The sequence below is a fragment of the Oncorhynchus keta genome, chromosome 12, assembly GCF_023373465.1.
Source record: "Oncorhynchus keta strain PuntledgeMale-10-30-2019 chromosome 12, Oket_V2, whole genome shotgun sequence".
NCBI classification, from domain to species: Eukaryota; Metazoa; Chordata; class Actinopteri; order Salmoniformes; family Salmonidae; genus Oncorhynchus; species Oncorhynchus keta.
Window position 1 is genome coordinate 11553675 of NC_068432.1, and position 27366 is coordinate 11581040.

A 27366-nucleotide genomic window follows, 5' to 3' on the forward strand; every position below is an offset into this window, starting at 1 on the left:
GACAGCGCATTGAAATGAATATAGAATTGGTTCTTTGAAGATCTGTGGGCAATTATGCAGTGCAGTGTTTTATTATAGAGAAGGTATTTATACAAAGGCAAGGTACACGAACAAAAGCCGACAATCATTTGTATACAGCAGCCAGTGTATATTTTTTATTTATTCCCATTGAACAGGACACATCAAGATAAATGAAGGACAATTCAACCGGTCTATTACACTGAATCAGAATCACATTAACAACCAGATGCAAAAACACTTTCAATTGCATTATATTAGTGCATTTTTCAACAAAAAAAAATGCATACTTTACTAATCAAATTATAAACATTGATTGCTTTATTTTAAATAAGATCTCACTTTTCAACCATATTGTGCTCAAATATCAAAACTGCAAGACATCAGTCCTTGTGAACTTCAGTGAGGGCAATTGTCTCAAATTAATTTCCAAAGAATGCATTGTTTATGTAAGATCAACCCTTCTGCTGCAGAAGTCCTTATTTCTGATAGCCCTCTGTCTTCATGTCATTCAGACCAAGGTCTTCGTTCTGCTCAAAGGTCCTGGTGTACTTCTCAGTTGTCATCTCTGGGTCTGGGTCAGGCGCATAGATGTTCTGCAGACAAACATGAGACAAATACATTCTAATTCGTTACATTCAGACAGTACATCAATGAACAAGGGCAGGAAATGAAAATGTGATTCATGAAAAATGACAAATTTATCCAGTGGGAGGAGACTTTGTGTTTGAACCTTAAAGGGATAGTCCTGGATTTGGGCAATGAGGCCCTTTATCTACTTCCCCCGAAGCAGATGTGGATACCATATCTGTCCAGTATGAAGACCGTTTCTAACTAGCATTAGCGCAATGACTGGAAGTCTATGGGCACAGCATGCTAGCTGTTCCTGTAGACATTCAGTGCTAACACAAGTTAGCATTGGATTGCGAAACATCTTACTTCCTTCATCCTGGATGCATTGCCGAAACCCCAAATTATCCCTTTAAAGACCTGAGAAAGAGAAGTGCCCTAGTACCTGGAGATAGCTGTTCCCTGCAGGGTCATCGAGAACAATGTGAACATCCATGTCTCCATCCATGATCTACAGTATTTTTCAAAAGAAGAGGCATTTTAAAGAACCCACTCCAGCCTCCATTTCACTTTTAGATACAGTTTCAGCATGGGTGCCGTCAGACTGTTCTGCATTTAACAACTACTTTATTGTCTAGCCAAACATACTTAGATACAGCATATGTACCCTAATAAGCAGTTCACTCAAGTTTGATCAATCAAATGTGAAATTCTTGCATGAGATTTTCTGAAGTCTAAATAAAATATCTGCAGGGCAGGTAGCCTAGCGATTAAGAGCGTTGGTCTGGTAACCGAAAGGTCACTGGTTCGAATCCCGGGCTGACTAAATCTGTTGATATGCCCTTGAGCAAGGCACTTAACCCTAATTGCAGTGTAAGTTGCACTGCATAAGTGTGTCTGCCAAATTACTAAAATGTACAAAAATGTCATACTAACAGTTATTTGATGATTGAGGGCCAGAATACACTTACTGTATGAAAGTGATAAATGCCTCCTATTTATAAACTATAAAAACTAGTTTCCCAATACATGAAATGTCCAAAAAGCCCTATTAACATGGTAGTTACAATGCATTTACAGTGTACATACACATTGTTAGTATTTACAACTGTTATGCCAATTGGTAACATTCCGTTTAAAAAAATTGCAATAAGCTCAAAATGGAAAAAATGGATCTTAAACAACAATTACAGAGTGAGACAATACGCCAATGAGTTCACCTGAGTAAGTTACGATAATCAAATGAAAATAAATGTAAAAACATTTAATTCCACACATCACTAACAGTTGTAAGTACACTCAAGCTATAGATGTAGTGGAACCAAAACTAGATCCAGACAAAACAGTAGTGATAGACTTATTCAATAATGGTATGCCTCTAACCTTGTCAATCTTCTGGCCAAAAAGCTTAAGTTTCTCTGTTCGATCTGAAGTGGAGCTGTCTCCACAAGTGAAGGGATTTTTAGAAACAATCTGGAGGAAAACAAAGTGGAGGAGAAACATGAATTAAAAATAACAAGTCCACAGTGAAAAAACGCAAACCAGGAGTGAACAACTCAAATCCTTGAAGCAGGCCTGCTGGTTTTGGTTTCTACATAGAAGTTAACTAATAAATGAATGTAAATGATTGGCCACACCTGGCTTCACAGCAGACACAGCATCCCTCACAGACTGGAGTTGTGTACCACTGCCTTAGAATTACAGCACAGCAGCCTTGGCAAAAGTATCCACCAAGCCAAAAGTGCACCTAGTGCAGAGCCAGTGGACTAGAGCTAACACAAGCGGCGTTAAAACATATACAACTCTCCAGTGGAGACTGGAGTTCAATCCCTGTGATCACCGTTCATAATGCATCTTCCCTTCATCCAGTTCCCCCTATAATTCTCAACCGATTGAATAAAGCATTAAAAGGGTTTACCAGATCTTTGATGTCTTTGAGGAGTCCCTCCAAGGTGGTGAATTTGCCACCGACAGCCGCCATTCCCAACTCAAATTCCAGCTCAGGTATGAGGATGCTACACGTCTCCGACTGCACAAACAACCACAACATGACACAACTGGCATGGTTGAGTCAACTCCAACATGATTCAGGAATAGGATTGCTCTCCTGTGAAAAAGTTCCATGTTCCTCTTCGTAAGCTTTATTCGAGGACCACAATGGAAACAAGTCCTTTGACTTTATTATGTTTATATCCTCCACAGTTATGGGTGTATGTCAGGGTTCCCCAACGGGCGAGCCAAATTTGGGCCAAGGTGGTCCAAATAAAAAAAACACGTTTTTTATTGTTGTAAATAAGACTGGAAAAACACCAGCAAATCAGCTCCAAGTGACTTACAGTTTGGAAATCTGTTCCAAAGTATTCCCCTGCATAATAGAGCGATACTGTACATGTGATCGTATACAAATGTAAGCAAGGTTTGAAATGATTGTTTTTTTGTCAAATATATCTGTTTGGGTTTCTTACGGTCAATTTTTTGCCAACAAATTATTTCTAATTATGTTCTGTCCCCCTGACCATCCACTCAAAAAAAGAAAAGTGGCCCACGGCTGAATCTAGTTGATAATCCCTGGTGTATGTATTGTTTGGCATGACAATGGCAGCAACGGAGTTGGAAAAAGCACAAACAGACCTGGGACCAAGTTAATGCAATGACACAATAAAAGGAAACTAGTGAATGCCAGATAAACAGGCAGTACAATGGAGGGGGCTACCTTGAGAAGATCTCTGGACATGTCAGACACGTCAGTGAGGTGAAGGGTTATCTTTGTGCCCAGCTCTTCTGTGGCTCCACCAGATTTCACCTTAACCACAGAATAGATAGTCATACAGTCATATTAGCAAATCTATGAATATGCCTTGAAAATAAAATGTGCCTGACAATGAATTAATGGTTAAATAAAAGGGAAAAAAAATAGGAAATTTACTTCGTTGGTTCGATGTCCACAGTCATCACAGTTTGTTGCCATGATAATGACTTCTTTGAAATGGGGGATTTCTGAGTTATTGTAAAGGAGGATACCTACACCTTACAAATTGAAACTTTATACACCACCTTTATCATAGGACACTACTGGGGACCAGTGGTGTAGTGGTAAAAATAGATGGTAAACACTGATCGCCATTCGCATTGATTAAAGTAACGGTCCCTATAATTTCAATGTATTTTTCTACAAAAGGAGAAGAACACTTGCGCAAAATGAAAAAGGTGTGTAAATGGCTTTTGAGTGAACTAGAGTTGTCGCCATACCTACATTTTGACTTCGATACCGCTACCAGGTTAAGCATCATGATAATTAATACCGAAATGATACCACATCAAAAAAAGAAAGGGTATTAGCTAGTCACAAAATAAACATTGAACCAAAATATTGATAAACAGTAGAAAGCCAAAATATATTCTATATTTAATTTCCTTAAAAAATAATATGAAATAACAGAAGAATATCTTACATTTTCTTTATGCAAAACCATATTAGATTCTGAGCATACAAAATATTTGTACAATACATCTAAACTATTGTAAAATGTATTTTATACATAGGGTTAATTTGCATGTCTATTGGCCATAATATTGGGTCAAATTACATTTATTAGACCTATGATTAATTACAACTAAATAATTTGATGTATTAAAGAATATTTTATTTCCAAATCGACATAAAACATTAAGCTTCTATAGTGCAAGTCTCTACAATGGACTTCACACAGCATACCACGATTCCCAGAATGCATTTCAACTCTGAAGGTAGAATGCTCCGCCCGGGCCTGCTGGCTGGCTACTGCTAGCAAGCTCAGACAAACACGAAGTGGGTTTAGTCTAAATGTATTCCTGTCATAGGTGCATTTCACATTACCTTTGGGTTGTAAATCATATTATAAAGCTCACATTGTCATGCTGAATATATGTTGATGTCATTGTCACTTAAAAATCATTTGAATTGCTAGTAGAATAATGTTAAAATGTGTAAAATAGTTTTGATATGTCATTTGGGACCTAAACCTCCCTTTCACTGCACTGCTTTGTAACACCTTTTGCTTAGTTGTTTCAGTGTGCTGGCCCTCATCTGCTTTATAAGCAAAGAATTCCCCTAGTTCGCTTCTGGAGCCAATTTTGTAAGCGAGCTGTGGACACAAAGGTATGATTTTATTTAGTTAGTAGCCATGCTGTCGGCATTGTCACTCGCCTCTTGTTTGCTTCTCAAAAGTGGCTTGCGCTGTGGCAGCTGCATCCGCAAGCACAAGTAGCCTGGCTAGCTTGGAAAGATGGCGCCGGAAGAAATGGCAGCCGTTTTACGGGCGCCTAACCAATTGTGCTATTATGCGTTTTTTTTTTTCTTCTTCACGTTATTTGTAACTTATTTTGTACATAATGTTTCTGCCACCGTATTTTATGGCAAAAAATTGCTTCTGAATATCAGGACAGCGATCACTCAACCTCAGATTAGACTAAGATTTTTTCTTCAACAAGCAAGACGCACAGAATTTACTTCAGACACCCAACAAGGCCAAAATCCACATCATGGTGCCTCGTAAGGATCCGCTGACGGTAAGGGCAGATTTCAAACAATATTACTTGCCAACGTACAATCATTGGAAAATAAATTAGACATGGTACGATCACGAATATCCTACCAACGGGACATCAAAAACTAATATCTTATGTTTCAACGAATCGGGGCTGAATGACGACATAGAAAACATTCAGTTGGCGGGATATACGCTGCATCAGCTAGATAGAACAGCACACTCCGGTAAGACAAAGGGGGGGCGGTCTGTGTATACTTGCAAACAGCTGTTGCACAAAATCTAAGGAAGTCTCTAGATTTTGCTCACCTGAAGTAGAGTATCTCATAAGCTGTAAACCACACTTTCCTGAGAAAGTTCTATTTTTTCATGGCTGTTTATTTACCACCACAGACAGATGCTGGCACTAAGACCGCACTCAGTCAGCTGTATAAGGAAATAAGCAAACAGGAAACCACTCACCCTGAGGCGGTGCGCCTAGTGGCCGGGGATTTAATGCAAACTGTTAAATGTTAAATGCGCAACCAAAGGGGGTAAAAAAAAATTATAGATCACATGTACTCCACACAGACGTGTACAAAGCTCTCCCTCGCCCTCCATTTGGCAAATCTGCCCATAATTCTATCCTCCTGATTCCTGCTTAGAAGCAAAAATTAAAAGCAGGAAGCACCAGTGACTCAGTCTATAAAAAAAAGTGGTCAGATGAAGCAGATGCTAAACTACAGGACTGTTTTGCTATCACAGACTGGAATAAGTTCATGGATTCTTCCGATGGTATTGAGGAGTACACCACATCAGTCACTGGCTTTATCAATAAGTGCATCGAGGACGTTGTCCCCACAGTGACTGTTTGTACATACACCAAACAGAAGCCATGGATTACAGGCAACATTCTCACTGCGGTACTCGAACCCAGAAGCTTATAAGAAATCCTGCTATCACCGCCAACAAACCATCAAATAGGCAAAGCGCCAATACAGGACTAAGATTGAGTCGTACTACACCGGCTCTGACGCTCGTCGGATGTGGCAGGGCCTACAAACTATTACTGACTACAAAGGGAAGCACAGCCGCGAGCTGCCCAGTGACAAGCCTAGCCCTGATAGTCTGTAATACCAACATATTTCAAGCAGACCACCATAGTCCCTGTGCCCAAGAAAACAAAGGTAACTTGCCTAAATAACTACAGACCCGTAGCGCTCACGTCCGTAGCCATGAAGTACTTTGAAAAAGGCTGGTAATGGCTCACATTAACACCATTATCACAGAAACCCAAGACCCACTCCAATTTGCATTCCGCCCAAACAGATTATGCAATCTCTATTGCACTCCACACTGCCCTTTCCCACCTGGACAAAAGGAACCCCTACGTGAGAACACTATTCATTCTATGGGGGTGCCACAGGGTTCAATTCTCAGGCTGACTCTTCTCTGTATACATCAATGATGTCGCTCTTGCGTCTGGTGATTCTCTGATCCACCTCTACGCAGACGAAAGGTGAAATAAAAAGCTCAGCATTCAACACCATAGTGCCCTCAAAGCTCATCACTAAGATAAGGATCATGGGACTTAACACCTCCCTCTGCAATTGGAACCCGGACTTCCTGACGGGCCACCCCCAGGTGGTGAGGGTAGGCAGCAACATCTGCCATGCTGATCCTCAACACTGAAGCCCCTCAGGGGTGCGTGCCCAGTCCCCTGTTTACCCACGACTGCAACAGGCACGACTCCAACACCATCATTAAGTTTGCAACAGCCTATAGGGAGGAGGTCAGAGACCTGGCTGGGTGGTGCCAGAAGAACAACTTATCCCTGAACAGAATCAAGACAAAGGAGATGATTGTGGACTACAGGAAAAGGAGGGCCGAGCAAGCCCCCATTCTCATCAACGGGCTGTAGTGGAGCAGGTTGAGAGGTGCAAGTTCCTTGGTGTCCACATCAACAAACTATCATTGTCCAAACACACCAAGACAATCATGAAGGCATGACAAAACCTATTCCCCCTCAGGAGACAAAAGATTTGGCATGGGTCCTTAGATCCTCAAAAGGTTCAACAGCTTCACCACCGAGAGCCTGACTGGTTGCATCACTGCATGGTATGGCAACTGCTCGGCATCAAGGCACTACAGAGGGTAGTGCGTACTGCCCAGTACATCACTGGGGCTAAGCTACCTGCCATCCAGGACCTCTATACCAGGCAGTGTCAGCGGAAGGCCCTGAAAAGTGTCAGACTCCAGCCACCCCAGTCAGACTGTTCTCTCTGCTACCGCATGGCAAGCAGTACCGGAGCGCCAAGTCTAGGACCAAAAGGCTTTTCAACAGCTTTTACCCACAAGCAATAAGACTCCTGAACAGGTGATCAAAACGGCTACCTGGACTATTTGCATTGTGTCCCGCCACCCCCTCTTTTAAGCTGCTGCTACTCTCCGTTTATCATCTATGCATAGTCACCTTAACTATACCTACATGTACATATTACCTCAATTAGCCTGACTAACCGGTGCCCCGCACATTGACTCTGTGCCGGTACCACATGTATATAGCCTCGCTACTGTTATTTTCACTGTCATTTTACATCTTTTTTTTCTCCTCTTTACTTATCTTTTACCTAATACCTATTCTTTCCTTATAAATTGCACTGTTGGTTAGGGCTTGTAAGTAAGCATTTCACTGTAAGGTCCACACCGGTTGTATTCGGCACACGTGACAAATAAAGTTTTGTTTGATACTGCCCCCTTGAGAAGATTCACACAAATTACTAGACAGACTCGATCCTCTCAATCCGTATAAGACGTGAGGCACATTTGACAGAAGTACCGAAAGAAACAATTCTCATACCAAACTGTTTTTCATGTTCTAGTAGTCAAAGGAACAGAAGTTTCAGCGTAGCGTGCAACACTAGCGTTAACCCTCCACTACACCACTGCTCGGGACAACCAAAGAAACTGGAAAGGATACGGACAAGCTTCATGTTTGTTGAGGCTGGGGCATTGCACTCTGGACAGTTCGTATTAAATGTCAACACCTGAGGGAGAAATTACATATATTACTCAAGGGTAAATTGAGGAAAAACTCAACCTAAATTGAGGCATAAAGTCTGGAAATCACACCTCATTTCTCATACTGTCAATGTCATTAATGGGCTTTTCCTCTTCCTCCTCTTCTTCAGCCTGAATAAAAAAATAAAAAATAAAATGTAAGTCGCATTATTCTTATGCTAGATGAAAGTTTATTGGTGAACATGTGCCAAATTACAAAATGGCATCTGCAGTCTTGTTTTCTTCTACCCTGTGAGGATTCCACACGCATTGGCACAAGACATGAGGACAGCAACCGAGGCACTGCCTTTCTAACACAGATATGTCCCCTTACAGGAGTAGTGATGTGTCAAGTCAAACTACTCGCCTTTATTCCTAACTGGGCATCCTGTTGCGGAGTTCTTGTGTAGTTGCAGACTGAGAGAGCCTCATCCTTCTGCGGAGCAAAGGGGTTCTCCACAAAACTGTTCCCAGATGGATCATCAATGACCTACAATAACACACATCACATACTCATGCATCTTAAACAGAGGATCATTCTATAAGAAATCCAGAGTAAAGAAAGAACATTGTACTTTTATTAAACCTGTGCCTTGATTGTATTGCTAGAAATGTTTAATTGCATGTAACTTCAATCTTGTACACAGATGAGAGGCTTGAGCGATACGATTGGACATACCAGTGTGAATCCACTTTCACCTTCTTTCAACTTCTTCAATTTATCAATGAACTCACTGATTTTCACAGCAACTTCTGGTACAGTTTCCTTCAAGCATAAACATGATTTAGTCAACAACACGCAGTAAAGTACACTACTGGATAAGAGCGTCTGCTAAATGACTTAAATGTAAATGTACTGTTCAAAAGTTTGGGGTCACTTAGAAATGTCCTCGTCTTTGAAAAGCTATTTTTGTCCATTAAAATAACATCAAATTATTAGACATTGTTAATGTTGTAAAATACTATTGTAGCTGGAAACAGTTGATTTAAAAAAATGGAATATCTACATAGGTGTACAGAGGCCCATTATCAGCAACCATCACTCCTGTGTTCCAGTGGCATGTTGTTTTAGCTAATCCAAGATTATACTTTTTAAAGGCTAATTGATCATTGGAAAACCCTTTTGCAATTATGCTAGCATAGATAAACTGTTGTTCTGATTAAAGAAACAAAAACGGGCCTTTAGACTAGTTGAGTATGTGGAGCATCAGCATTTTTTGGGGTTTGATTACAGGCTCAAAATGGCCAAAAACAAAGCCTGGTTAGGGCCAATTTGCGTTGTTCTGTGAAGGGAGTATTATACAGTGTTGTACGAGATCTTCAGTTTCTTGCATGGAATAGCCTTCATTTCTCAGAACAAGAATAGACTTGACGATTTTCAGAAGAAAGGGCTTTGTTTTTGGCCATTTTGAGCCTGTAATCGAACCCACAAATGCTGATGCTCCAGATACTCAACTAGTCTAAAGGCCATTTTTATTGCTTCTTTAAATCAGGACAACAGATTTCAGCTGTGCTAACATAATTGCAAAAGTGTTTTCTAAGAATCTATTAGCCTTTAAAAAGTCTAAACTTGGATTAGCTAATACAACGTGCCATTGGAACACAGGAGTGATGGTTGCTGATAATGGGCCTCTGTACGCCTATGTAGATATTCCATAAAAAATATACTGTTTCCAGCTACAATAGTCATTTTCAACATTAACAATGTCTACACTGTATTTCTGTATTTCTGTGGTCCTTCTGTAGCTCAGTTGGTAGAGCATGGCGCTTGTAACGCCAGGGTAGTGGGTTCGATCCCCGGGACCACCCATACGTAGAATGTATGCACACATGACTGTAAGTCGCTTTGGATAAAAGCGTCTGCTAAATGGCATATATTATTATTATTATTATTATTATTATATTATTTCTGATCAATTTGATGTTATTTTAATGGACAGACATGTGCTTTTCTTTAAAAAACAAGGATATTTCTAAGTAACCCCAAACTCATGAACGGTAGTGTACGTATGGCATTTAGTCAAATCAAAGTAAACAAAGCTTATACATTTCTTAGTGGCTGGTCTTGCTCCAACCCTGCAACTGCACGGTCTAAGAGGCCTTCGATGGTAGAAAGTGCTAGGGAGCAAGAGGAAAAGTTAATGGCTACTGTACAACTGTTCTTCATCTCCTAAGCACATGAAGATTCATTTACTACAACAGTTGGATTAATGAAGTCAAGTTTAGCCTACAACACTGTGCTGCCTTCGGAAAATACCTGTATAATAGTGATATGCATCTTTCTCTTTCCAGACAATTCTCAGATACAGGAAAGATGGGTTTTTAGTTTGAAACGATTCAGTGGAATTTGGTTTGATTAGAGGAACGAACCGATGCAACTTTTGTTGCATAAACACATTCATTTTCCAATTTTAAAATCTGATGCTGATGGAGCTCAGGAGCTGGGCCTCTCTGTGCTGGATCTGTGTGTTTGTGTGTATTATGTACTGTCTAGGTCTTTGGTTTATGTAGGCACCTGAGAGAAGCCATTAGGGAACTACCACAAAAAAATTGTTAGCGCTAATAATGTATCAATATTTATCTTAGAAAACTAGCTATGACATAGCCAATGAATATATAGCACAACTTTGGATTTCTCCCCCGTCTCAAATGGTTTAGACCGTTTGAAAGTTGACAGACTTCGAGTGACCTTTTCTTCTCAGATTAGACCATGCAGCGTGCAATGTTCCCTCTCCCTCTGGGACTGCAAGCTCAGAAGAAATAGCAAGAGAACTTTATAGTTATCACTATCAACGTTTCCCTTTACTGTGGGAACTGTGATCGAGTCAATGCAATATCAGCCACTTTCAATGCAACATACAGAGAAAATAAAATAACTATGTAAGAGATGTACTTGTATGCAGAGCGCATTGGAGTAGGATTCTATTGCATTGACAGGCGCGACTAAGGCCCATACACTACACAGACCCGTGTGCTTTAACTTCTTATGGCTGGGGGGCTGTATTGAGTAGCTTGGATGAATAAGGTGCCCAGAGTAAACTGCCTGCTACTCAGGCCCAGAAGCTAAGATACGCATATTATTAGTAGATTTGGATTAAAAAAACTGAAGTTTCTAAAACTGTTTGAATGATGTCTGAGTGTAACAGAACTCATATGAAAGGCAAAAACCTGAGAAAAAAATCCAACCAGGAAGTGGGAAATCTGAGGTTTGTAGTTTATATCCAAGAGTGTAAATTTGGCCCGAATGCACTTCCTAAGGCTTCCAATAGCTGTCAACAGAACCTTGTTTCAGGCTTCTACTGTGAAGGGGGAGAGAATAGGAGCTGTTTGACTAAGGAATCTGCCAGAAGGCCATGAGCTCAATCAGGCGCACGCCCGTGAGAGGTAGCTGTGTTCCATTGCATTTCTAAAGACAAAGGAATTCTCCGGTTGAAACATTATTGAAGATTAATGTTATAAACATCCTAAAGATTGATTTTATACATCATTTGACATGTTTCTACGAACTGCAACGGAACTTTTGACTTTGTCTGGCCTGCGCGTCGTGAATTTGGATTTGTGAACTAAACGCGCAAACAAAAAGGAGTTATTTGGACATAAATGGACTTTATCGAACAAAACAAACATTTGTTGAACTGGGATTCCATTCTGATGATCAAAGGTAAGTGAATATTTATAATGCCATTTCTGACTTCTCTTGAATCCACAACATGGCGGGTACCTGTATGGCTTGTTTGTGTGTCTGAGCGACGTACTCAGATTATTGCATGGTGTGCTTTTTCCGTAAAGTTCTTTTGAAATCTGACGCAACGGTTGCATTAAGGAGAAGTGGATCTGTAATTCCATGTATATCACTTGTATCTTTTATCAATGTTTATTATGAGTATATCTGTAAATTTATGTGGCTCTCTGCAAAATCACCGGATGTTTTGGAAGCAAAACATTACTGAACATAACGCACTAATGTAAACTGAGATTTTTAGATATAAATATGAACTTCATCAAACCAAACATACAGTACATCACAAAAGTGAGTACACCACTCACATTTTTGTAAAGATTTGAGTATATATGTTTTCATGTGACAACACTGAAGAATTGACACTTTGCTACAATGTAAAGTAGTGAGTGTACAGCTTGTATAACAGTGTAAATTTGCTGTCCCCTCAAAATAATGCAACACACTGCCATTAATGTCTAAACCACTGGCAACAAAAGTGAGTACACCCCTAAGTGAAAATGTCCAAATTGGGCCTAATTGGCCATTTTCCCTCCCCGGTGTCATGTGACTCGTTAGTGTTATAGTCTCAGGTGTGAATGGGGAGCAGGTGTGTTAAATTTGGTGTCATCGCTCTCACACTCCCTCATACGGACTGGTCACTGGAAGTTCAACATGGCACCTCATGGCAAAGAACTCTTGAGGATCTGAAAAAATAAATAATTGTTTCTCTACATAAGAAGATTGCCAAGACCCTGAAACTGAGCTGCAGCAGTGGCCAAGACCATACAGCGGTTTAACTGGACAGGTTCCACTCAGAACAGGCCTCGCCATGGTCGACCAAAGAAGTTGAGTGCACGTGCTCAGCGTCATATCCAGAGGTTGTCTTTGGGAAATAGACATATGAGTGCTGCCAGCATTGCTGCAGAGGTTGAAGGGGTGAGGGGGGTCAGCCTGTCAGTGCTCAGACCATACGCCGTACACTGCATCAAATTGGTCTGCATGGCTGTCGTCCCAGAAGGAAGCCTCTTCTATAGATGATGCACAAGAATGCTTGTCTTCAGCAAACTGTTTGCAGACTGACTAAGGACATGGATTACTGGAACCATGTCCTGATGAGACCAAGAAACGTATTTGGTTCAGATGGTGTCAAGCGTGTGTGGCGGCAACCAGGTGAGGAGTACAAAGACAAGTGTGTCTTGCCTATAGTCAAGCATGGTGGTGGGAGTGTCATGGTCTGGGGCTGCATCAGTGCTGCCAGCACTGGAGAGCTACAGTTCATTGAGGGAACCATGAATGCCAACATGTACTGTGACATACTGAAGCAGAGCATGAACCCCTCCCTTCGGAGACTGGGCTGCAGGGCAGTATTCCAACATGATAACGACCCTAAACACACCTCCAAGACGACCACTGCCTTGCTAAATAAGCTGAGGGTAAATGTGATGGACTGGTCAAGCATGTCTCCAGACCTAAACCCGATTGAGCATCTGTGGGGCATCCTCAAACGGAAGGTGAAGGAATGCAAGGTCTTTAACATCAACAGCTCCGTGATGTCGTCATGGAGGAGTGGAAGAGGACTCCAGTGGCAACCTGTGAAGCTCTGGTGAACTCCATGCCCAAGAGGGTTAAGGGAGTGCTGGAAAATGGTGGCCACACAATATTGACACTTTGGGCCCAATTTGGACATTTTCACTTAGGGGTGTACTCACTTTTGTTGCCAGCGGTTTAGACATTAATGGCTGTGTTGAGTTATTTTGAGGGGACAGCAAATTTACACTGTTATACAAGCTGTACACACTACTTTACATTGTAGCAAAGTGTCATTTCTTCAGTGTTGTCACTTTTGTGATATACTGTACATGTATTGCATAACATGAAGTCCTATAAGTGTCATCTGATGATGATCAAAGGTTAGTGATTAATTCTCTCTCTGCTTTGTGAATCCTCTCTTTTGCTGGAAAAGTGGCTTTTCTGTGACTAGGTACTGACCTAACAATCGTTTGGTGTGCTTTCGTCGTAAAGCCTTTTAGAAAATCAGACACTGTGGTGGGATTAACAACAAGTATATCTTTAAAATGGTGTAAAATACTTGTATGTTTGAGGAACTTTAATTATGAGATTTGTTTGAATTTGGCGCCTTGCACTTTCACTGGCTGTCATATCGATCCTGTTAGTGGGATTTCAGCCGTACAAAGTTAACCAATCAGAGCTGCAGTATCCCTATACGCAAATAAACCATTGCCATACATGGATCTGCGCCATTCACTTTGATCTGGACTGTCTTTACAGCATAAGTGGTCACGAGTAGATGCGCTTGTTTTAAGATCAAAGCGAGAGCTGCATGTAGTCACGTGTGCACACAGTTCATATTCTTTGCGAGTAAGTGAGCTATTAGCCCAGTTATAGGTAATTGCTTGTCAGCAATGGTTGAGTGGTTGCTTCCTACAAGAGCACAAAACGTGTGCATTTCTATCCTTTGAAAAGCAAGTCTGGTAAAAAGCTTTTTCTGTCTTAAAGGGGCAGTGTTACAATTTGAGACAGGCTTGAATAAACCAAGTAGCCAATAGGCAGGTGGTAGCATCATTTGTCTGATTCTTAATAATAAATGGTATGAAAATAATAATGTAAAAAGGTTTCTTGCATCAACCACCACATTTTCAGTCACCTTGTCTGAATGACCAGTGGGAAAACAGGTTAATGTCAATCCCTACAGGTTTTTTGGAATTCTTATGAATGTAGGCCTACATTGAACACCACACATTGGCTGAATGATAGCAGTTCTATTTCAATGTTCAAATTTGATGGGATGCATTTTGTCCTTTATTTTTTTTTTTTTATAATTAAATGGTAGACCACTGATCAATTGGCGACTGTTATAACGATCTTAAACGGGTACAGCCTCAGTGTTCACAGTAGAATTTTGACAACATTGAAGTGTGCGCAACTGACCTGAAATTTGCTCAGTGCCGAAAAAAATGGAGGCAACATTGAATGCCGGTAGCAAAAGTGATTGCTGTCCTCATGAAATTGCTTACATAAAAATGACCATATATACTGATTGTTTCAAGCAAAACCACCAAAACTATTGCTTATGGTGAACCGGAACAATCAAAATAAAATACAATGTAAGCCCCGATCAGAATGTAGGCTATAGTATAGCCAGATGAGTTCTCTCCAGGGGTAGCATAGGCTACTTTTATTCCGGTAAAACACAATTTAACAATACATTTGATTTAAAAAATGACATAGCAAATGACATTGGTTATCAATTAAGCACAAGCCATTTAACATATATTTGATTGGTGACGGTGATACACAGATGTGCCAGATCAGAATAAAACCAGCACACAAAGCTGCGCAGTTTGACTAGGCTACTGATATTGCCTGGGGTTGTTATGCATGCTAAATTACTTGGAGATCAATGACTATCAACATGATTACATGCTTAGTTCCACACTGAAGGAGAGGATGCAGTTGTCACAAAATTAGGTATTTTCGGAAGGTAGAAAGTAATTGGAGCCAATTGTTCAGATTGAATTGAATCAGATTTTGAACCGACTTTGACCGATGCATGCTACAATTGGATCATTTTGGATGCCCAGACTGACGCACTCATATCTTAAACATTTGAACAGCGGACCAATACATATTGGTGAATTGTTACATTCCTACTGTATAAACAAAAAGGATAACTGATTCTAGTAATATAGCTAAGAGGAATCTCAACAGTAAAATACAGTTATTGGATGAAGAGACGAGGAAATTCTCTAGATCTGAGACCAAGCTAGCAATTCTAAGGCCGACAACAGGTGACCCTAATTTCTGGAATCAATGGCAACCTGACAGTGGTACGTATGTATGCCTGAAAAGTGAAAATTGTTATCCAAATCAACAAAAAGTTGAGGGAGTACTTACAGCCCTTTTGTGTGTATGGGGGTATTTCAAAATCCAGTTCAGGGATTCTGGTGGTTGCACTGTCTGCTTTGACAACTTCTCGATTCATATCCTACAAAACACGATATAAAAAAAACAGACTAAATATACAATAAAAGATCAAATAAAGTTAGTTGGCTAAGAAAACAGTATGAATCTATATAAAATCAACAGTGTGCTGCATCTAGCCTGGTCCTAAGTGAACCCTCTTGGGTTCTCATGGGAAACATTGACGACGGCACAAACAATATGTACAACAGTCCCGACAATCTGTCTAAACGTTAACAATTCTCACTTGTGATAGTTTTAGATATGAAAGTAACATTCCAAAGGCTTCCTATCATCAATAAATAATTGTCGAAAAACAAAAAAGGTAAAATTAATCTAAACCTTATTTTCTTTTTTTTTTTTTTACACAAAACCCACACAGCCACTGTTAAACGGTTTTTCCATTACAGCACCAGTGATTGTTAATGTTAGCTCTAGTGTTATTTTTGGAGGAATTGTGTGTGTCACAGAGTGACAATACTTGTGATGAACAGAATCAACCACCTCTGCATTATCACCATAGTTGCTTTGCGAGGTGTTAACAGTGGAAGGGGTTCACTTCTTTGGGACTGGGGGGGCAGTATTGAGTAGCTTGGATAAAAAGATGCCCAGAGTAAACTGCCTGCTAATCAGGCCTAAAAGCTAGAATATGCATATAATTAGTAGATTTGGATAGAAAACACTGACGTTTTTAAAACTGTTTGAATGATGTCTGAGTATAACATAACTCATATGGCAGGCAAAAACCTGAAACAAATCCAACCAGGAAGTGGGATATCTGAGGTTTGTAGTTAAGTCATTGCCAATAGAATATAGTATCTATGGGGTCATATTGCACTTCCAAAGGCTTCCACTAGATGTCAAGTCTTTAGAACCTTGTTTAAAGGGCGAGAGAATGAGAGCTGTTTCAACCAGGTGTCTGGCATGAGCTGATCACGTGCGCTCCTGTGAGAGGTAGCTGCATTCCATTTCTTTTCTTTCAATTTAAAGTTATTAAGTTCTCTTGTTTTTCAACCAACAAAACACATTCAGATGTGACAGGCTTAAAAAAAATGTAACAGTCCAAATATAATAGTACATTTTTAAAAATTCAAATGAAAGATTAAGAAAGTGTGTTTTTGACTATCTATTTATTATCCTTGGTAATATATACATACACACACAAAAACAAAATTAAAATAAAACACACAACAAAAAAAAACATAACACTTGCAGCAGCACTATCAAGGTTCTCATCAGCTATTTCTAGCATTCGCTGAGACGGGCAAATAATTTGTTTTTAGGTTTTACAGTACCTTACACAACATGTATCTGCGCATTTCCCTAGTCACCCCGTTCACTCTGTCCAGTTTGAAATATAGTTGAGTAGTGGAGACCAGAGTCTATCAAACTTGGGCTGTCTCTTGTGGAGGTCATAAGTGAGCTTTTCAAGAGGGAGAAAGTCAACAATCTGGTCAATCCACATTTTAAATGTAGGAGAGGTATTAGAGGCCCACAATAGAAGAATACATTTCTTAGCAATGCATGTAATAGTCATAAGCAAATTTTCTCAGTCAGGATCAAGAACAAAGTCCTGATGGGCATTAAGAAGATAGATACACGGGGTCATATCAAACTGTACCTCTAGTATTTTCTGTGCAGCAGTATGTATAGTATTTTCTGTGCAGTAGTATGTATAGATTGCCAGATTCCCTACAGCCCCAAAATACATGCATATAGGTTCCACTTTCAGAGGTACATCTTTTACAGTTAGGAGACACATGTTTTCATTCTATGGAGTCTCAAAGGAGTATAATAACATTTGTAAAATTAGTTGTAATTAGATTTATTTTTACATTGGTAGAGGAGCAGTATACCCTGTCGCATACCTCCCTCCGCCCATAACTCATCGCTGATAGTCAGACCAATGTCCTTTTCCCAGATTATTTTCAAAGGAGTAAAGGAGGAGCCTCCTTTCTCAGAAAGGAGTCTATAGATGTAAGATATTTTGCCTTTAATGGATTGTGCTGTGACAAGAAGGGTTTCAACTTCATTCAACTGAGTTCTAAACCTCCTCTTGGAGGTAAATGAGGAAATTACATGTCTAATTTGAAGATATATATTTTTTTAAATGGATCTTGGCACATTGAATTCACTGCAGAGCTCTTGAAAGGATTTCAGTGTAGTGGTTTTCTGATGAAATAGGTCTGAAAGGTCCTGATTCCTAGAGTATGCCAAAGATTAAAGTTGGCATCCCTCAGGGCTTTTGGCAAGTCTGGGTTGCCTACTATAGGCGAGTGAGAACATATTTGGGAGGAAATGCACAGGTATTTCTTACAGTCACTCCACGCTAGTAGGGTGCTGTGAATCACAAAGGTTTTGGCTATGTTGCCCACTTCACTAAAGTTATTAATGAATATAATTGAGCTGAAGGACAATGAACCACAGGATTGGGCTTCTATCTGAATCCACGTTGACTCTTGTCGGTTTGTGATCCATGTTAGCATGTTGCGGATTTGGGCAGACCAGTAGTACAATTGAAGGGAGGGAAGGGCAAGACCACCCTTAGATTCAGGTTTTGATACAGTGGAAAACTTGATCCTAGGTTTTTTATTGCCCCATATAAATTTGGTGATGCTTTGGTTAGTTGGTTTGAAGAAGGAAATTGGGAGATAGCATGAGAGCATCTGAAATAAGTAGTTCAGTCTAGGGAGGATGTTCATACGGATGACATTAATTCTTCCTAATAAGCTAATTGGGAGGGAGATCCAGGTTTGGAGATCGTTCTTGATTCAATCCAGGAGTGGAAGATAATTTTCCTTAAAAAGGCTATTCAGATCTGGTGTTATGAAGATCCTGAGGTATTGAAACCCCTGTGTTTTCCATTGGAAATGTCATAGTGTCTTCAGAGCTGGTGAGTGTAATATTGAGAGTGCAGACAGTGGATTTGTTCAAATTGATCTTATAACCTGAAAACTTGCCATACTGAGCAATTGTCTAAAATGAGGGAGGGATTTCTCAGGGTTGGATATGTAGAGCAAGACATCATCCGCGTAAAGCGAAATCTTGTGCTGCAGGCCACCTGCAGAAACACCCATAATACTTGGATTGCTCCTTATCAGCTCTGCCAGAGGCTCCGCCCCCAACAAGTAGAGCAGGGGGGACAGCGAGCAGCCTTGTCTTGTGCCCCGTTCCAGAGGGAATCTGTCAGAGTTCAGTCCATTAGTAGTCACCATGGCATTTGGATGAGAGTATAGTGATTTGATCCATTTAATAAAATTTGGGCCCATATTGAACTTTTCTAAGACTGAAAACAGAAAGCTCCACTCCATCCTGTCAAACGCCTTCTCAGCATCCAGTGAAGCCAGCAGGACAGGGGTCTTCTGTGCGTTGACTTGATCAATAATATCAAAAAGAATAAATGTTATCAGAAGAGTATCTGTCTCTAATAAATCCAGTTTGTTCCGCTTTTATTATTTTGGGAAGAAGAGTGTTTAGTCTTTTGGCGAGCAATTTGGTAATTATTTTATAGTCGAAATCCAACAAGCTTATGGGCCGGAAGGACGAGCAGCATAGGGGGTCCTTGTCCTTTTTTAGCAACACTAATGCGGGCTGTGTGCATTGAGTCTGGGAGAACTCCGTTTTTGCAAAATCCTCCAGCATTGGCATGCAGATAGGGCGGAGCTGGGGCCAAAAAGCTTTGTAGAACTCTCTGGGGAATCCATCTGGGCCTGGGGACTTATTAGGTGGCATGGAGATAATTGCCTCCAGGATCTCCTCAGGAGTGAAGGGGGAGTTGAAATCTTCTTGGTCGGTCTCTGATAGTTTAGGTAGTGAGATTCCCTCTAGGAAAGAGTGGAGTTCTGCCTCCGTGTGTTCTCTCAGAGGTGTGTAGTTTGCAGTAAAAATCATGAAAAGTTAAATTGATATTTTTTGGGTCGTATGTGACCTCGTCCTCTGCTGTTTGGATAGCCATGATTGTACGCTCTGACTGCTCCTTTTTTTAATTGGTAAGCAAGCAATCTACTGGGCCTATTGCTATACTCATGGTATTTCTGTTTAGTAAAGAAACCCTTTTTTTATCTCCCGAGTGTAGTCCAAATTCAGTTTGGCTTTGGCTGCTTTAAGATGACTCCAGGAGGTGCTGTCTGGGGATTGTTTATGTATTCTTTCACAGCATTCCAGCTCCCTCTCAAGATCTAGCCTGTGTGCTTCCATTGCTTTTTTCTTAGAGGAAGCATATGCGATTAGATGACCTCAGTGTGGCTTTAGCAGCGTCCCACATTGTGGCCAGAGAAACAGGAGAATCTTTGTTGTCTTGTGTGTAGTTGTCTATCCATGTAGTTACCAATGTATGGAACACTTCATTTGATAGCATGGAGGTGTTGAATTTCCAGCTCTTTGACCTCGGGATGTTTTTGCAGAGGTCAAAGCGGAGGTGGATAAAGGCGTGATCTGAAAGTGCTATGGGTCCGATTGTACATGTAGCTGAATTTATTAAACTCTTTGGGATAAAAATGAAATCTATACGGGAGTAGGTGTTATGGACATTAGAGTAGTATGTATAGTCCATAGATTACCTATTATTCTCTCTCCAGATATCTAGCAGTCCCATCTCTTTAGTAGGAGAGTTCAACATCTTTGCAGATCTAGGATTTGTGGTGGGCACTTGAGATGATTTGTCTAGGGTTGGGTTAAGGGTACAATTGAAGTCTCCGGCCACCACACCAAAGGAGACACAATGCTCATTTAACAGGGTTATAATTATTTTTACATGAAGGCAGGAGTATCTGTGTTAGGGGCGTATATGTTTAATATAGTTGGTCATTGGTTGACCATATAGTGACCCAGTTATCAAAAGAAATCTCCCCTTCGGATCAGATATGTTTTTGTCAATTATGAATGGAACATTTATGGATAAGTATGGCTGTGCCTCTACTGTTTGATTTGAAAGATGAGAAATACACCTGTCCCACCCAAGCTCTGCAGAGTTTAGCATGTTCAGCATCAGAGGTGTGTCTCTTGTAATAATAGCGCGATGTCTGCTTTTTCCTTTTTTAGAGCACATAGTATCTTTTTCCGTTTTATTGCATGCCCTAGAGACCATGGCAGTTCCATGTCAATAGATTTAAGGTACTAGTCATCGAACAGTAATCGAACTTTAGTGCAAGTCATCGCTGGGTAAAAGTGGATAGTAGTTACAGCTGCGTTCACATAAAAGGAAAATAAATGGTTTACATAAAATAATAATCTCTGAACACCCCAGCCGAGTTCCCAAACAACACACATCCCGTTGGATCTATTACCACCCCGCTCAGTCTCAATTCTGTGTTCCGAATAAAACAAAAACTGGGAACAGTTAGCAACGCACAACGTCTCCCTCTCCCTTTCAAAGAAATGCCTCATCCTCTCCACCCCGCATTGAGTAAATGACACAGTTGCCATCGTCCAGACCACAGTAAAAGAGGGGAGAAAAATAAAATCAATAGCCCAGCATACATATATATACCTTCCCCAAGGGACATAGGGAACCCCCAAGTAGCAACAATAGCAACAATAAAAAACAGGGAAATAAAAGTAGGCTGAAACATTAGTAGGCCTAGGTTAGGCTATACAGCCCATCCCTCTCAGTTAAAGGAAAATAAATATAAATTTGACGGCTATAATGACATTTAGGGGGTGGGTCTCTGGATATCGGCTACATGTTGTCTTTCCCCCTTTAGTAATGGCATTAAATCGCATTTAGTCATTGGTCTGTTTCTCATTGACCAGGATTGTCTTTCAAAAAACGTTTTGCCTCTTCGGGAGTTTTGAAGAGTCGCAAGGCTCCTTGGTGAAGAATCCTGAGCTCGTTTGGGTATTTGAATCCCCTGAAGATGCCTCGGTCAATTGAGTATTTCTTCACTTCGTCAAACTCTCTGCGCTTTCGGCGTATTCCAGCTGACAGGTCCTGGTGTAAAGCGAGTTTGGCGTTTCCCACTGTGATGGTGTTGTTTTTCGCCACCTGTAGGACTCGTTCCTTGTCGGTGAATCTCAGGAAACGTATGGCGATTGGGTGCGGTGGTTGTCTGGCTGCTGGTGGGGGCCTCAGTGCTCGGTGAGCTCTCTCGAGTTCTATGGGCCTGTCGGTGGACAGGTGGAGCCACTCGGGAAGTTTGTCTTACAGGTAGCGAGCGGATCAGTGGCATGTTTCCCGCTTCTTTTTCGCCCAGATTGAATAGAACACAATTATTCCTTCGCCCCCTGTTTTCCAGGTCCTTTGTTTCTCTTCCAGATGCTCGATTTTCTTTTTAGCATATGCTATTGTTTCCATGGCATCTGTCAATAAGTTTTCCATGGATAGGATTCGCCCCTCTGCCTCAACCATAAACACGGGGCGCCTGGACATCTTGTTGTTGTCAGGCAAAGCGTTTTCCAGGATTGTCACCTTGCCCCCTATCGCACTGAGCTGAGAGTTAATGGCATCTAATTTGGTGTTTAGTTCTGTACGTTGGGATCTCAACTCAGAAAGGATGTCTTCGACAGAGTGCGAGGTTGGCATTCGTTGTGCCTCGGGGGGGGAGCGGGTTCTCTTGCTCCTGGCTAATGGCGCTAGTTTTTTCTGAAGCTAGCTTCTTCTTGGAGGCTTTTTCCGTCGCTAATACTCGAGTCCGGGTAAAAATGTCACCTGTAGTGTCGCCTTTTGTAGCCGCCATGACCTTTTCTTACTAAAGCTAAATGAGTTTGAACTTGGAGTGGAGGTAAGATTAGGAATTGGAAACTACTTGTGCGGAGCTCTTAGTTCATGCGGCCATCTCGTTCAAGGGTCACGTGATCCCCCCATTGCATTTCTAAAGACAAAGGAATTCTCCAGTTGGAACATTATTGAAGATTTATGTTATAAACAAAGATCGATTCTACACATCGTTTGACATGTTTCTACGGACTAACGGAAATTTTTGACTTTGTCTGGACCTACTGATCGCGACTCATGCATTTGGATTTGTGAACTAAATGCGAACAACAAGGAGGTATGACAAATTATGGACTTTATCAAACAAAAACTATTGTGGAACTGGGATTCATGGGAGTGCATTCTGATGAAGTTCAAAGGTAAAAGTATTTATATTGCTATTTCTGACTTCGGACTCCACAACATGGCGGGTATCTGTACGGCTTGTTTTTGTGTCTCAGCACTGTGCTTTTTCCGTAAAGTTTTGGAAATCTGACACAGCAGTTGCATTATGGAGAAATGGATCTAAAATTCCATGCATAACACTTGTATATTTTATCAATGTTTTATGAGTATTTCTGTAAATTGATGTGGCTCTCTGCAAAATCACCGGATGTTTTGGAACTACTGAACATAACGCACCAATGTAAACAGATTTTTGGATATAAATATGAAATTTATCAAACAAAACATACATGTAGTGTGTAACATGAAGTCCTATGAGTGTCATCTGATGATCATCAAAGGTTAGTGATTAATTCTCTCTGCTTTTTGACTCCTCTTTGGCTGGAAAAATGGCTGTTTTTCCATGACTAGGTGCAGACCTAACAATCGTTTGGTGTGCTTTCGTAGTAAAGCCTTATTGAATCGGACACTGTGGCTGGATTTATAACAGGTTTATCTTAAATGGTGTAAAATACTTGTGTTTGAGGAATTATAATTATGGGATTTCTGGTGTTTTGAATTGGGCGCCCTGCAATTTCACTGGCTGTTTGTGAGGTGGGACGCTACCGTCCCACATATCCCAGAGAAGGTTAAGAGTTAGCCATTGTTATGTAAAAAAATAAAAATATTTTACCTTTATTTAACCAGGCAAGTCAGTTAAGAACAAATTCTTATTTTCAATGACAGCCTAGGAACAGTGAGTTAACTGCCTGTTCAGGGGCAGAACGACAGATTTGTACCTTGTCAGCTCGGGGGTTTGAACTTGCAAACTTCCGGTTACTAGTCCAACGCTCTAACCACTAGGCTACCCTGCCGTCTATTTGAGGTTAGATTGAGTATCAGGCTGTTTTGGCTGCCAGAGTCAGTTTACCTCTGAACATAATGGTTTATTTCTCATGTTTTCTTATTATTATTTAACTCTACAACATTGGGAAAGAGCTTGTAAGTATTTCACTGTATGGGCTACCTACACCTGTTGTATTTGGTGCATTTGATCTTGGACAGTAAAGGAATAGGCTATCCCACACTCCTTAACAGCTCATCTTGAGCTCACCTAGTCGCAGATATGTTTCTTCTCTTGCCAATGCCAACTCCATTAATGTTTGGCATGACAATGAGTGACATGACAGCTAGCACAGACGGGCAATCAGGCTAGCTAGTATTCCCAATTGTTGCTAGCCACGCACATATACATAGAAAAAAAAACGTCCCTTGTTGGTCACAAATGTCAAATAAAATTATTTGAATTTACTCTGCGGATTGGGTTGGTCCTAGAGGGTCGAAATTCTTGCCAATATATAAACAGGAAAGTATTAAACCGACTTCAAAAAAAGAGTCTGTGTGGCAAATAAGATTTCTTTGCTCGTTACCAAAAGCATATGCACAAGACGCAAGTACATGCACGCATACTAACAGAAATCTTGCAGGTGTTTATGGTTTTGCACAAGTGCCAAGTGATTGAAATTTCAACAGCAGTACCAGTGCTCTAAAATGTTGGGTAATAATACTTTCCTATAGATATTGTCTCAAATTATTTCTACTTACTGAAGGACCAACCTCACAGACAACCAGTAGAGTAAATTAGTGTAATTCTAAACATTCTGGCTTGTAAGGAAACTTACCAAGTTTTGTTTCAGACTGTATACCAAGAATTGGTATCACAGGCTGATTTTAGGCAAGCTACATCTTAAAGCCTACCACGTGTCAGTGGTTAAGCATATGCCTGGGAAAGGAACTGCATCCTAGCTAGATTACACAGGACAAAGTTGTATTCAAATATTTTTGGTATATTAACCAAATAAATCCAAGCAGATTTTTTAGACACATTCAGCAGATTTTCGCTGATTAATTAGAAAACTACTTTTAAACATTCCATTTTTATTCCTAAAACAACTTAAACGATGCTGTCGCTGTTTCCTCTTGACAAGTGAAAATAAGGAATCCGGTACAGAATACAAATATTCCAAAACATGCATCCTGTTTGCAACACAGAACTAATGTAATATTGCCAAAAATGTGTCAAAGCAAATTCACTTTTTGTCCTGAATAAAAAGTGTTATATTTGGGCAAAATCCAAAACACATTACTGAGTACCACTCTCCATATTTTCAAGCATAGTGGTGGCTGCATCATGTTAAGGGTACGCTTGTAATCGTTAATGACTGGGGAGTTTTTCCAGGATAAAAATAACCCGAATGGAGCTAAGCATAGTCATATTCCTAGAGGAAAACCTTGTTCAGTTTGCTTTCCACCAGACTCTAGATGAATTCACCTTTCAAAGGACAATAACCTAAAACAAGGCCAAATCTAAACTGGAGTTGTTTACCAAGACAACATTGATTGTTCCTGAGTGGCCCAGTTTTGACTTAAATCTGCTTGAAAATCTATGGCAAGACTTAAATGGTTGTCTAACAATGATCAACAAGCAATTTGATAGAGCTTCAATTTTGAAATGAAGAAACGGCCAAATGTTGCACAACTCAGGTGTGGAAAGCTCTTAGAGACCCAGAAAGACAGCCGTTTTCGCTGCCAACGGTGATATTGAATCAGGGCTGTGAATAGTTACGCAAATTAGATATTTCTAATGTATTTCCAAAAATGTGTCATTATGGGGTATTGTGTGTAAATGGCTGAGAAATTATTGAATCAATTTTGAATTCAGGTTGTAACAACAAAATGTGGAATAAGCCAAGGGGTATGAACACTTTGAAGGCATTGTACATTTCACTAGTTTTATGTTTTTTAATGTTTTAATGCAAAATTTTACTGGCCCTAGAATGAGTTTCCATACATAACTAGTTGATTGTAACGGGCTAATGTAATGCTCCATTAGCTGTTACAAGATAGTCCAATTCTGTTCTACGCCAAACAGTACCGATCATGTAACGGCTAAAATGGAGCATCACAATAGCCCATTACAATCTGCTAGCTACTTCCCATATATATAGTGAGTGACCGTGTAGCAGTTAGTTAATTTCCCCTCCCTAGTTAGATAGGCTACCTGTTTTGACTTGACATTGAGTGTGTAGGTGATGCCTTGATCCTGTATGCGACCAGCTGATTGGATTTCAGTGTTTGACCAACTGCAGTTGGGGCAGGTGAAAGAACTGACGATAATTTCTTTGAAGAAAGGAATCTTCGTAAGAAGAATACGTGTCATTCCCTACAAAGAGTGAGAGAAAACATGTTGGATGACAGTCAATCATACAGAATTAGACAATTCAATGTTTACTTAACTGGTCTGTGTGTTGGCTAGCTCGTTAACGTTACCTAGCTAGCTACTTACATTTTGGTAACAATTCATGCACAGACTCTCGATTTCGGTGGGTTGACTGTCTTCATCATCAGCATTGATCTCCTTGAAAACACTACCGCCACGGACATTTTCCTCTGCGATGACGGACATTATTTCACTTCACGAGAGTTGTCGATAACAAATGAACTGTTATTTTGTATATACCGTCCACTGTTTCTGGAACTTTCTATTACAACTGAAGGTGCGGTTCAAAACGCACGTTTCAACTCTGCGTTTCTCCTTGTCCCAGAAATAAACGTGAAATACATCTACTTCTTTGGTGGAAAATGTCACATGTTATGCGCGCATGCGTCAATGAATGTTTCGTCATTTTGCAGGAAGTGGCCTTGTTAGTTATTTAAAGCGTCTAAACGGGATCCTTAGAACGTCCCATTTTTTTATGTTATTTACTTATTTAACCTTTCTTTAACTAGGCAAGTCAGTTGACATCAAATTCTTATTTACAATTGACACCCTACACAGTCAAATGTGCGGTGCCCTATGGGACTCCAAATCACGAGTTTGGGGAGTTTCTCCCATTCGTCTCTGCAGATCTGCTCAGGCTCTGTCGGGTTGGATGGAGAGCGACGCGGATGTGATACAGCCTGGATTCGAACCATGGTAGTGACGCCTCTTGCACTGAGATGCAGTGCCTTAGACCGCTGCACCACTCGGGAGCACATACTGTAATGGTCATGGATTGTTCAGAAAGTCGTTTTATTCATTGAATTGTTATTGTCAATTTAAAAAGAATATGAATAATGGGCAAAAATGTAGCGCAATCAAGCCAAAAACGCAATAAAAGTCCCCAGACAGAAGTAAATTAATTCACAAATATAATTTTATATATATCTTGAATGACCACTTTTTCACGAATGTAATGACATAATCGTCAAGCACATTCAAAATATTAGGGGACATGACCCGGAAGTAAAGTGGAAGATGTCATCACGAAAAATGGAATCAATTAAGATGTCTCACTCAGGCTGTTAACCCTTTTTTTTAACGTCTGTCTGCTTAATGGGGTGTCTGTCCCATAGGCACCAATGTGATAGCAGTTGGGTCTGGTCTGCTTAGTTAA

At 40.4% G+C, this 27366-nt stretch overlaps 1 protein-coding gene across 1 annotated transcript; it reads right to left on the bottom strand.

The window, feature by feature from the left end:
* Positions 1–140: 140 nt before the first annotated feature.
* Positions 141–26610, bottom strand: zpr1 (ZPR1 zinc finger). The gene is made up of 14 exons (XM_035781881.2): positions 26277–26610; positions 25992–26153; positions 15790–15880; positions 10201–10271; positions 8833–8919; positions 8521–8643; positions 8226–8285; positions 8074–8140; positions 3515–3585; positions 3302–3391; positions 2507–2617; positions 1972–2061; positions 1034–1099; positions 141–614 (listed from the first exon to the last, which is right to left on the bottom strand). Exons 1-14 carry the CDS (start codon positions 26394–26396, stop codon positions 498–500), a joined length of 1326 nt encoding a protein of 441 aa, XP_035637774.1. The 5' UTR covers positions 26397–26610; the 3' UTR covers positions 141–497.
* Between the last annotated feature and the right edge of the window lie 756 nt (positions 26611–27366).